This window comes from Gasterosteus aculeatus, chromosome 7 (genome assembly GCF_964276395.1).
Source record: "Gasterosteus aculeatus chromosome 7, fGasAcu3.hap1.1, whole genome shotgun sequence".
In the NCBI taxonomy this organism is placed as follows: domain Eukaryota; kingdom Metazoa; phylum Chordata; class Actinopteri; order Perciformes; family Gasterosteidae; genus Gasterosteus; species Gasterosteus aculeatus.
In genome coordinates this window covers 4,098,653-4,111,344 of record NC_135694.1, presented here as the reverse complement: position 1 = coordinate 4,111,344, position 12,692 = coordinate 4,098,653, and the positions used below count along the sequence as shown (strand labels likewise).

The 12,692-nt window shown below is 48.9% G+C and overlaps 1 protein-coding gene across 2 annotated transcripts; it reads right to left on the bottom strand.

Annotated features, from left to right (window-relative positions):
- Positions 1–606: 606 nt before the first annotated feature.
- Positions 607–11,557, bottom strand: tbc1d19 (TBC1 domain family, member 19). 2 transcript variants are annotated; one of them, XM_040182946.2, is made up of 21 exons: positions 11,331–11,557; positions 11,098–11,170; positions 10,963–11,008; positions 10,086–10,161; positions 9,859–9,933; positions 9,558–9,621; positions 8,992–9,038; positions 8,782–8,892; positions 8,607–8,679; positions 7,688–7,726; positions 6,201–6,313; positions 5,356–5,430; positions 5,124–5,186; positions 3,762–3,846; positions 3,554–3,598; positions 3,261–3,293; positions 3,051–3,160; positions 2,860–2,951; positions 2,567–2,682; positions 2,389–2,459; positions 607–1,580 (listed from the first exon to the last, which is right to left on the bottom strand). In XM_040182946.2, the coding sequence occupies exons 1-21, from the start codon at positions 11,424–11,426 to the stop codon at positions 1,530–1,532; spliced, it is 1,554 nt and encodes a 517-aa protein (XP_040038880.1). In that variant the 5' UTR covers positions 11,427–11,557; the 3' UTR covers positions 607–1,529. The 2 variants fall into 2 exon arrangements, with proteins under 2 accessions (XP_040038880.1, XP_040038879.1); XM_040182945.2 differs by having other exon boundaries at positions 607–1,501.
- Between the last annotated feature and the right edge of the window lie 1,135 nt (positions 11,558–12,692).

The following is a 12,692-nucleotide window of genomic DNA, read 5'->3' as shown; positions in this document are numbered from 1 at the left end:
TCAACTTTTTCCACCCGCTGAGGGTTAGTGGTCGGCCTCTCATACATTCTAAAACATTCTCTGCGTTATGTCGTCTCATACTGAATAACTTAAATTTACTCATATCCGGATGTTTTCTTCATTAGTAATTCATTTTAACCTCTGAAAGCCTTTTAGGATAGAGGTTTACAGGTATGTGGCACCCATCGGCGACCCCTCCAGGATGGACGGCAGGTAAGGGCTGTTTAGGAGGAGCGGGGGGGGCGAAAGAGGGGTGCATGATAAAAACATGCACCCGTGGGTGTCCTGGTGAACAGGTGGGAGACGCAGCAGGGAGAGAGGGAGAGAGCGAAAGGGAAGAACAGCATAATTTGATACGAGCTGACAGAAAGCGGGTGGGGGGAACAACGAGGGAGGAATAGAGCAGATGCTACATGTGGGAGGAGTGGGACGGCAGGTCGACTCCCCTCGATGCTTCCGCCCGCCACCTTACCTTTTTTCAGCCTTTTCCAGGAGTGACTGCGACCAGTTTCTGAAATATTTAGCACATTAACTGTGAAAACAACTATTTATTCAGGGAGGAAGAGGAAATATCAACAAAATGACTCAAAGGCTACAAAGCAAATGTCAAGGTCCAAGCTCTCAAAGATTTTATTCAATCATCCAAGAGGATGGAACAATTTCATCCTCAATGGAACAATTTCATCTCATTTTGAAAAATGTGTTATTTGAGGACATCGAATGGAAGACATTGGCGGATGAATAATACTTTTAAGAATTAGGAGAAGAAAGGATTCGATTGCATTCAATTCAAAGGTGGAATACGCTGTACGTACTGCATAGCCGTAACAGAGGAATACGTTCATAAATTCAATGCAGAAGTATAAATACAAAATTAATGAAATACTGGCACTGCAGGTGCTAAATGCCCTTCAAGCAGTAATATGCAATTTCTTCATAAATACAATAAATGATTTGCACACGCAGCAGCTTCTAACATACATACAGTTACATATTAATCAAGTTTGTACAATTTGACTGATGCACTCAACGCGTCAGCGCACGCCAACGCTTTACGATCTCCTCATCCGTCGGCAACGGCATCATTAACAGCGGTAGAACAAGCAGGATCCCCGGAGCAGGACCGAATCGCAAGCGCCAATCAACACTCCATTAGCCCGGCTCGGTTCCTGTTGTCCCATCTCTGCACGCTGCTATGGCACAAACACATAGTTGCTTCATGCGGGGCGCATCGCCTTCCCGGCGGAGCATATGGCTTAAGGGGGTTAGCTCAACCGTACTGCTTAGTAGGCTGCACCTACATGCGGTATACACTATCTAATAACATGGGTTATTCTCTATGAGCGTGCTGAGGTTTGGCAGAAATGCAGGAGGCCCGGGTATCCCGCGCTGGACCACCGCCAACGCTGTGAGTTTCCGCCGCTCCTCAGATGGCAGTGGCGAAGAGAAAGATCTGGATGAGCGGCATGACCTTCAGGGTCGAGAGGTCGGCGAGGACGGCCTGCAGTGTGCAAATAAAGACTGGTCACCTAAACTCCCCGGTCCTCCAAAGCGATCGCACACGAAAACCCTCGCTCCTCCTGGAGAGACGTATTTCTACATTACAAAAAAAGGCAGGACAGCATTTTGAAAAAAGACGGCGTGCACAATGATGCAGGAAGCGACAATCCCTGCTGACAATCCGTACCGTCCCTGTCCTAATGGGATCGGTGGGAGATTAAATTTAGGGACCCTATCATGTTTACAGAGACGGTTTAATATTTCAACGCTGGGCCTGAGGTTCTAAATATAAGGTAAGGAGCAGTATGTTATGATATCGTCTCTCTGCTCGGGGGGGCAGGTGGTAAATGAGCGAGCAAATATCGCCGGCCGGCACATCAGCTACATCACATTGTGGGGAAAGGGGGGGTGGGGGGGGGTCATCGTATGGATTACTCTCGGTTTTCCAGTCATGCGATAGTGGGCCCACAGTGGGAGGGAGAGGGCGCGGCGTACAAACGCAGACACGCGCGGGAATAACGTTACCGGTTACTATGACAACGCAACGCAGGTGAGGAGGCCCCCCGACCCACCTGCAGGTTGCCTTAACGCCGAATGTGTATGACGAGAGTTCGGGCTTATTTAATAAGTCCGTTTTGCCTCGTCCAGATACCCCACGTGAAATAACGTCGGCGCTTCTTTTCGGTGGAAGCGGGACGGCCGTGAGGCGGCTGAGGGTTCTGAAGTGTCCAGCCAGGCATTTCTCAGACGTGCACGCAGGAGACCGGGTTACCGGTGCTGGCTGGTCATTAACGGCTATTTGCAGCCTTCCAGGAGTATGTGAGGGACGGGGAGAGGATTGAAGTGTCAAACACACACACACACACGTCTAATGTGAGACAGACATACCTCGGCTGAGCCCAAGGACGTCACTTCCATCAGGTTCTCAGCGCGGAAGGCAAACACAGCGGCCGCAAGGACTGCAGGACGTTTGTGTGTGGAAATACAAGATAAGATAAGCGAGGGATGTGGGAGATTAGAACAGTGTCCATTAAACATCAAAGGCTTACAGTGCAACAACCCTCACCTGCGACAATCTCCAGGGAGTCGTATCCAAGGATCCGGTCCCACAGGAGAAGCAGCTGGTCAGTGGAGAGGTAGCCGGAAAAGGCCCGGACCATCCACTTAAAGGCTATACGCAACCTGGGGACACAGAACCGCCACACCGCAGGGATCCAGCGTCAGCAAAGGCTTTTATTCTAATTAGGGAATTGTGATCGCAGAAACTCACCACCAGGTGGCAGAGGCACATAATAGAAATAAGCTGTGTGTGTGTGTGGGGGGGGGGGTGAGTCACAGAGAGGAGAGGCGGCTACTCACGGCTGCGCCCCGATCTGTCGCAGGTGGTAGAAGAGCTGAGGCAGGTGTGTCTGGAGCAGCCGCTCAAACTGCAGGCACAAGGACACGACCCCCTGTGGGGCAGTACGGGGGGGGGCAGAAGGGTTTTTAATCTGGAGGGTTGGTGCAGCGGTGGAGCGATGGAAGGGAAGGAAAGGACGGAAGGAGCTCACCGAGGAAGAGGAGGAGATGGAGTGCAGCCTGAAGAAGTAGCGGATGTACATTTCCCTGAATACGCTGTACAGCTTTGATGGCTCGTTGTACAAGAAACACAAAGGCGCCACTGCGGAGCAACACAAACACGCACGCACAGCTCATACAGTTCTGTTGCAGTCATCTTCGGCAAGTCAGTGCAATAACAAACGGGTTCAAAATACACTCACCATACATTGAAAAGCCATGAAAGGGGATGACTCCTGTGGAAATATGATTTTCAAATTCATACATTTGGGAAAAAATTAAATCGACAATTAAACCTACGGACAAAACAACAAAAGAAGCGGCCCAAAGTGACCTTTTAACAGTTGTTCATTAATCTCACTTTAAACATGTACACGGTCTCAAAACCGGAGATCAAAGCGTTCTTAAACATGTCAATGTAAAATATTTTATTAAAAAGTTTTATTAAATGTTGTTTTCTGTATAAAAAGGACATGACGTAAATGTGCGCGCTCACCGTTGGGAGGATAAACAACAGCACACTCCTCATCCTCTCCCTTCCCTGTTAAACAGACACACGGATCGATCAATAACTAAGACCTGCAGCACGGGGGCGGGGGGGCGGGGGGGGTACAGTAACCCGCATGACAATCACATTGCCGCGTCGCCTCGAGTCACCCGGCGGCGTTCGCGTGCTCATTGTGCTGAAGGCCGCATCATCTCACCCTGGACGAAGGATCGGGGAGGAGTGGCGCTGTTGTATTTGAAGTGCTCCAGGACGGCGGTGTCTCGGGAGAAACACAGCAACACCTGTAACACACACACACACACACACACACGTGTGGATTACATGCACATAATGGAACATAATCCTCTGCCTGACAACAGGGAATCAAAGGCTGATACACTGTTCTTTTGATGGCCTTGAGCGCTTTTGCTTTTATTTCCATTAAAGCATCGCAGCCGCAGAGCTCGCCGTGAGCTCCAGCTGCCGGCCGAACCGCCGACTGATCGTTTAAATGCAGGAGGCCGGGAAACTCATGCCACCTTTTTCTGTCAAATATCTTTCTATTCAACAATAGGCTACATTAAACGCACGCGTGGCATTTCTTGAGTTACTTACACTGAATGTGCCATTTAATAAGTAATAAATCGTTGTTCTTAACAAAGACTACGTTTGCAAGTAGGTGAGCAAACTCATTCAAATATGCAATATTTAAGATCAGGGTTTAAAGTGGAATAGTGGAGTCATGTTTGAGGAGGTAGTGACGCATGGCCGCGAGGACGCTTCACAAAGCGTCCGTACGGAGGGGAGCTCTTTCCATTACCCGCCTCAGACATCTCCGGGTCTTTTTGAGAGGAGATTTGGCTTCCAGCGGCCACTTCAGATGAATTATGCAGCCGGGAAGGGGGCGATACTCTCCGGGGAGAGAAATAAGACGTCAGCCATTTAGCAGCGTTGATTAAAAAGCAGCGGCCTGCAGCGTGCGTCTAGACTGCCGAGCGAGGACTCACCGGGTCCAAAAAGGTTAATGAATGCATGAGCTGTTTGAGGTAAACGCGATGGACGTGTTTTACGCGTACGGCTCACTTCATTGCCTCGATATTGTCTAATCGAGTGCGGTTAGAGAGTGGATTCTTTCACCGCCTTAGCGACTCTTATCGTCGGCCAACACGGAGCGCGATACCGGAGCTTTGTTCTTGCTGCGGCCGCGTCCTCATTGGTCGGCCCGGCGGGGAGCACGACGCGGCGACGGAATGAACCGGCTGCCGAGTAGGCGGCGATGTGCAAACAGAGCGCGGACTACCCCGAATAGAAAGCCACAGGTTGGAGGCTTTCCTGGGATCGGGGCCCGACCGGAGCTAACAAAAAAAACTGTCCGCTAAAAGCGATCGCATTGGATATTTTTGGGAAGACGTGTAACTTTTTGCGAGAGATGCTGATAAATAAAGCCATTAATTTGAGTAAGTAGGATAATATTTAGGTAGGAGTCAGCTAATTAATGGAAATGTGACGTAGACAAAGAACGAGAAGCTCCGTTACAGTGAGTCACACTTGACCCTTGACCTGTGAGAGCGCGCCCTACCTGATAGAGGAAATCCTCAAACACAAAGTAGTAGTCGTCGTTACTGGCGGTGAGCTTCACGTCCTGGAGAGGGGAGAGGCGGGGGGGGGGGGGGGGGGGGGCGGTTTAGAAACACATTTTAGCGCGTTCTATACATGTATAGAACTATACACATACAGATCATCAGGAAATATCTCAAATTCACTTGAACAAAACCAACTGGCGGTAAGATGTTGACGGAGGCGCGTCGTACCTTATAGATGAGGCTGTCCACCAGCAGGTCGTGCTGCACCACTCCGGCCGTCAGCTGTTCGTAATGCATCGCGTCCTGAAACAGAAAAAGCATCCAACAGGTTTTCACATCCACAGCCCGACGCGTGCGGCCTCCTTGACGAACGAGCTTTGTGGACGGACCCGACGGGTGTTCCTCCCCGTACTCGTGCCGCCTGGACAAAATCAAAATCCAGTTCTCTACGCTGGGTGAAAAAAAAAAAAAAAGGAGACATAACTGCTAAGTGAAGTTTATGTATTGCGACGACAGAAGGATTAAACGCCGCTTAACGGATGGGTCTCTGGTCTTCCGGACACATGGTGAAACTCAGACGTGTCTCCGGTCGGAGAGCGCTCGCGGGCGATGGGACGGGGGACGGAAGCGGAGACGGCCGCTTTAACGGGGCCGGCGGGACGCATTAAAGACAGCGTGGACAGCGTCAATGGACGACACCTCACGTCCATTCTGCCAAAAGAGAAACACTTATAAAAACAGACCCCCCCCCTCCCCCCCCCCCCCGGGAATACTTTTATCAACCCCGGGGGGCCCAACGGGAGACTCGGGCGGGACGCATTCGTACACACGGTGAGGAGAAACAGGACGGTGGCTTTAAACACAGATTACGTCGCGTGTTTCCACGGTGACACAAACTGAACAGGACGAATCCACGGGAGGTCCTGAAGAAAAGAGAGAAAAAAAGGACCCGACCGCTGACTGGGAAGACTTCGCCCTGTAGTAAACGCGCCGTTTGGGAATCACTGCAGCTGTGTGTGCTCGGGCAGGTTAACAGCAGCCACTAAGTTGTGTGTGTGTGTGTGTGTGTGTACCTGGGGCTGGTTGTTAGAGTTAAGGATGAGGGCCCACAGGTCTGCACGGAGCCCGGTGGAGCAGCCCTGTCTGCTGTACTGCTGCGCCGCCGCGCTGTCCTGCTCCACGACCACTAGATCCCAAGGAGAAGAAGAAGTCAAGGCCCAACAACAAGAAAAAGGACACAAAGAGACATGGACAGCCTATATGTCCCCCATTGGGGCTGAAAATGTTAGTCATTTTATTAGATTTACTAAAAAAAAAAAAAAAAAAAATGTTTAAATTAATTTAATGACGTTATATGGAATACAATAAAATAAATACATAATATTATTAATTAATTAATTATGTTTAAAGCATTTTAAATTGATAAATTAGTTAAATATAATTGAATTTAACTCAAATAAAAACATATGACAAAATGATATTTTTTATTAATTGAAATCAATAACACAATTCAATTAGTTAAGTAACTAATAATGATTTAATCAAATATACTTTACTATTTTATTTAGCACAGTGAAGTTGACATGCCAACCAAGAATGCATCTGAATTCACAGAACGCCTCGTGGATTGCCGGGAAGATTATATAATGTGTGCAAACAGCAGCTGGGAAAAGCAACACCTGGACATCTTCACTGGCCGCACAACCACAGCGCCAGAACCGCAAAGAGGTTTGTTTTCTTCAAGTTAAACTTGGGAGAGGAGGACCGCCATCAACACAGCAATAAAACATCCGCCAAATGGGACTTGCATCCAAAAAAACAATAAGATAAGTCATGAAATCAGCTGCAAATGTGCCGAGACGCCGATTAAACCCAAAGACCGGACCCGCCGTCGCTGCACGTCCACGTGCTCCAAAAACATCGCTGGTAATTACAGAACTATGACTAAGAAACACTCTGGAAACCACATGTGCATTCTGCCCCTTAAATCTCTGTTGTGACAGTAGCCAAAAAGACGCGGCCCCTCGACTTAAGGTGGCGGCCCAGTCATAACATAAACCAACGCGCTCCTCGCCCTCTTAAATTTCCCATTTGAGTGCACTCAACACTCGGCCTGGAACACAGCGGCCCTGGTTGGTGTCCTCAGCCAGGTTCATGGCGGAGCGACGACGAAGTGCTGATTACTGCACCTGAGCAGCAGAGAGGGACGATTTAAAGAATGGTTTAATTCCCTGCACCACCACGAGCATCTTGATTTGTGATCTGTGAAAAATATACATCACATGCAAATAAACCCCAGATGTTCAACCGTCTCCACAAAGCACAAGATTACAGAACACCGGCTTCACTTAACACCCAGTTACCACTAATGAATAATAAAGATGCATTGACACTCCCGGTGCCCGGTTGGTGCTCTTGGTTCAGATTTTGGGGGGGGGGGGGGGGAATACTTGCTCGCATGTCTCTGGTGCATTCATGCATCGCCTTGGCTAACGAACCGGGAATAACAAAAGAGCCATTTACGGCGATACGTTTAGAGGCGAATTAAAAAGACACTGACCTTTTTTCCCGATTTGAAGATACTCATTTTCAAACAAGTCTGCACATAAATAAAGAGAGAGAATGGGAGAGAGAGAGCAGCACACAGATTATTAATCGCCCGCTAGCGGCTCACTTCTTCAAACTAATGCTATCTGTTTGATTTACAAGGACGGAGACGGTGGATACGATTCTATTTAAAGTCTAAACACCAGGCTGGAACAATGTCAATACGTGGACTTAACAGAGATATTGTGTGAGAGAACCCAGGCGGCCGCGTGGCACGGGAGGGGCCTCGAGCGGTAAACACGCCATTAAACCCCCGGAGTTCATCAGGTAAACACATTTATTTGGGTTATTTCTGATTAACTACCGCGAGGATGAAAATAAGTTTCAGGTATAAAATTAAAAAGCGCCGCCGAGCGGATGTCTCATCTCTCGTTATTACTGATCATCCTCTATGGGCCATTGCATTTCCTATTTCCTATTTCCCTGGATAAAAAGAAGACATCTATTTAAGCCGGCCAATTTCTAAACCGGTATTGCCACTGGTAATGATCCAGCTATGACGCGATGCATTCTTATTGTCATGGGGACGGGATGCAGAAGCCGTTCAACGGGCATAGTTTGCTTTCCTGCCAAGAGTTGCTTGATAAAAATCAACCCCCCCCCCACCCCCTACACCCCCCCTCTAAATACTAAGCCGCTGGCAGCAGCTGCTTAGCTCAGCTCAGCTTCTCGCCGACACAATGTTTTATTTCCCGAGCTCCAGATGCGCTGGTCGGCCCATTTTAGGTCCATGCCTTTTGTACACAAGTGGGCCGGCTTTTCCCTGGTTATAACCCACCCTCCGCTCACGGGCTGCAGCTGCATATTTACCAAAAGGAATAAATCAGATTCCCTCCCCGACCGCGAAGGTGCACGCATTGGTCCAGCCGTACCTGGATGGATGTGTGCGTGGTCGTCGATGCCCAGCTGCCCGGTGGTCAGGTTCAGCTCTGCGTAGGCCCGTCTCTGAAAGTACAGAAGAAAAAAAAAAAGACACAGCTTTTGTAGGATATGCGGTAAAAGGCGGTTAAATGCGCTTTAATCACGGACAGACGGGCGCCCCCCTACCAGCTGCGGGATGTCCCTGACATCGAGGGGAACCTGGATGAGTCCCCAGTGGCTCCTGACGCCGACGTCCTCGCTGCTGTCGTAATTCGGATTGCGCAGGCTGATTAGCACCTGTGCAGAAAGCCACCGGCCGCGCGGCACGCGGGCGCTCAGCCTCTCTTTCACGGAGCGCTGAAGGTTCGAGAAAAAAAGGAAAGGAAATGTGCTTACCTCCAGGAAGTCTTTGGGGGCAAACACAGGCCTGAAGCTAGTGAGATCTGTGGGCAGACAAAGACATTCATCAACGTCTTAATGCTCCGCGTTTGGACGGAGAGGAGGGGGGGGGGCGGGGGGGGTTGTGGGGGGGGGGGGGTCTGGGTCTGGACAGCTTCTGTGTTCACAGTCCAAAGTGTTTACAGCCGCGCGACGGCACATCCTAAATGTTATGAAATGGCAGCGGGCTGCGATAGCGTCTGTTATGGGACGCGCCGCGACCGCGTCCTTTGCGAATGTACCGGCGTGGCGTGCAGACGGTCGGCCCGCTGAGAGGCTTTCAGACGCGTCTTTAAGAGATGAATAACCGAACACGTGAGCCGGACCCGGAAAACCATCACATGATCCAGCTGAGCGGCTCGTTGTCCACGTCAACGTTTCAGAAGGCGTGTGCCCTACGAGCTCTAAAGCACTAAAGCCACTAAAGCCAACGTGGCCGTGGTCGAGAGATGACACATCAACACTAATCATGCATAAAAGCCCGCCCCCCCCCCCCTCCCCTCCCCGGGGGAACGTCTGGAGACCTGGTTCGTCCGTGCCCATCTCGTTCCATTTGCTGGTGAGCTCCTTCTGCTCCGCTGCGGGCCTCTGTGGGAAGAGGGAGATTTTTCAGCGTACATCACAAACGTGTGCACAAATAATAAAAACTGATTCCCCCCCCCAACTGCATGTTTCGGTCTATAGCTTCAGAAGCACTGCTTACGGTAACGTTCTTTCACACTGCAATGATGGAGGCCTTTGCCTGGAGAGAAGCTGAGGCATAAGCTACCTACACTACTGCTGCTGCTGCTGCCTGTCAGATGCGATTGACAATGTTTGAGTTACCATGCGAGCCAGAGGCACGCCGAGCTCCGCACTCATGCTGTTCAGGCTTTTGAGGACACGCTTCTCCCAGCAGGCCTGCGTGAGACAGCACCCACACACGTTACATATGACTGACCCATTCAAAAAACAGAACAAACCAAAAAAAAAAAAGTCATCCATCAAGAGAGGTAGACGGGGAGAGAGAAGAAGAGCGAGGCGTGACGGAGATATGAAGAGACAAGACTGACCTGTGCCTTGCGCATGTAGGCCAGCGGCTCTTTGAGATGCTCCAGAGGAGCCGCCGGGTGGCTCGGGGGCCGCTGGCTGGAAACGAGCAAACACACGAGAGGCGCGTTATTGAACGCAGCGCTATGGAGAACCGCTTCAAAGTCCTAAAAACAAAGGAGAGCTGTCGAAATGGGCAAATGGAAAGTTTTCGAGGTTGTCATTCGCCGTCAGCGGCATCGCGCAGATGAGTCAGAGGCGGGCGCACGAACCGTCTCATGTCATTTCCCCTGCTACGCACGCTCAGGGCATGTTGGATGACTCAGGGTCCCAGTGCATTAAACAGCATTCAAACTAATCTAAACACCTACGAGAGGACATGGAGGTGACTAACGGCCGAAAGAAGGGGGCATTAGTCAAAGTTCTATGTCATCCTTTAAGAGCAAAGCATGTTCCAGCCTGAGCACCAGGGCGGGGGGGGGGGTTGTTACGCCCGGGGGTCTTTCAAAGGATTCAAAGCGCGTTCCATCCGTTTGGCTATTTGATCTTAATAAAGCTGAAAGGACGTACGTTTGGATTATTATGTAGCCGGTAAGAATGTTTTACGACCCCCCCTTCCTTATGAGCACCTGATGACAACTTTACTCAAAGGAGGAGGTGGATTGAGAAGAGACAAAGACTAAATAAAGACAAAGAATGAATGTAAGCTGCAGGTCACAATGCAAAATATTTGTGAAACATAAAAAAAATAAAAGAGCAACTTTGCATCATCGGTGTAACAATGTATTGTGAATGCAGTTATACATATATATATATATATATATATATATATATATATATATAAATATATATATATATATATGTCCTCCAATAAGGTGCAACAGACTGAGGGGAACTTACACCTGCAGTTCCCGGTACACCGCATTCTGAAGCTGCCTTTCCCAGCCTGTGAAACATAGACAACAGAACAGAACACGTCAGTTGTCATGAACTGTTTTATGAGAATCGGGCACGAGCGATCAGTGACGCGCCCACCTGACGTCCTGAGAAACCTGCGCACGTCCTCTCTGAGGGAATCCAGCCGGATCTCGGGTTGATGCAAACACTCCTGCGGGACATTAGAACAGAGAATACAAAACGAAAAGGCGTAAATTAATATATATTTATATATTTATATTTATAAATAAAAAAAGAAAAACGGGCACAACAACGTAAGCTGCTCTCGTTAGCCACACGCTAAGCTAGCTAGCTAGCTCGCGCGGACTCACTTTGGCTCGCCTCTCTATCTGCGCGTGCAGGTGGCTTCCTTTCAGCCGCCGCACGATGTGCGCGACGCTCAGCGACAGCTCGGAGCCGTCGTCCATCCTCCTCGCCGCGGGGTTCTGCGTGGGAAACGGTCCGGTTTGACGTTATCGAGCGTCGGCAGCATCCGGTTGATGCCGCAGCAGCAGCAGCAGCCTCTCTTGCAGGGGTTACTTAGCAACTGGGGAGCGTCGGTGCGCGGGGTTAAGGAGGGGGGGGGGGACAAGGGCTGGGTACTTTGGTTCCGAGGTGATGAGCTTTCAGATAAAGTCGGTGTTGGCACACTGATTGAAATACTGCAATTACAAAAAAGTAGCTGAACACTGTAGTTGAGTACAGTACTTGAATATTGATGATATCATATTTGAAAAAAAAAGTTCATTACTCAAGAACTGCTGGCCTTCAAACTCAGTTATACATGTGCAGTATTTTCATTTAGCTCCTTTTTTACCTCAACTAATGCAAATGGAAATACTGCACTTTTTACCTCACTGCATCCATCCAACAGCTTATTCAGTGATATGACTTCCCTATGATCAGATAACAAAATATAATGCATGATTGGTAGAAATGACGATACCAAACAAATGGTAATGTAACAAATATAGTTTTACCTCAACTACACCAATACAATGTTGGGTACACTTTGTTGCATGGTTTGTTCGAATAAAATAAATATAATATACATTTAAATTACTAACAGAGGTCGCTTTAAGCATAATGAGGCCACCACGTGTTGGAAACTGCAGTTTTCTAGGCAATTAAGATGCATCTGTTGTGGAAAAGTGATGAAACTATTATTGTAAACTCATCTCTTGTGTTAAATGCACCACACATAACCGTCGTGTTTCTCTCACATGCAAATAGCTAGTTCCCATTTCTCTCTTGAGGAGCTTATAATAACATTATTACTATTTTTATTTCCCACTCTTGCAGGGAGAGAAACGCCGTATTGTTCAAACACGTGAGCTGGCGTTATTCGGCCCCTGATGACACCGCATCTCTGCACACATCAGAACAATTACAGCACGAGTCAACGAACTCCCATATTGCTGCTGACATGTTTACATGAAACGCCACTGCAGGCAATGGCGTGCTTTGAAATGTGTCACGGGAGCGCGGATGGCCTATGGACGCCGTGCAGAACATGCATGGCCCGGGACACTGTGACATTTACACACAGTCCAATTCGACACATCTGGGGTCATAATAAAGCACAAAGAAGAATGCTCAATGGAGAGATTTTGCCGTGCGCAGCATCTTTATTGGTGTTGAGGTTATGACTGTTTATTTTATTTATTTATTTTAGAAGAAGGGGGCGTGGGTGA

Bases quoted from the DNA above. Each gene is read 5' to 3' on its own strand.
- tbc1d19 (XM_040182945.2), bottom strand. From the start codon at position 11,426: ATGGACGACGGCTCCGAGCTGTCGCTGAGCGTCGCGCACATCGTGCGG. The intron at 11,009-11,097 runs GTGGGCGCGTCA...TATGTTTCACAG, and splicing joins CAGGTTTCTCAGGACGTCAG to GCTGGGAAAGGCAGCTTCAG. The intron at 3,847-5,123 runs GTAGGGCGCGCT...TGTGTGTTACAG, and splicing joins TTGAGGATTTCCTCTATCAG to GTGTTGCTGTGTTTCTCCCG.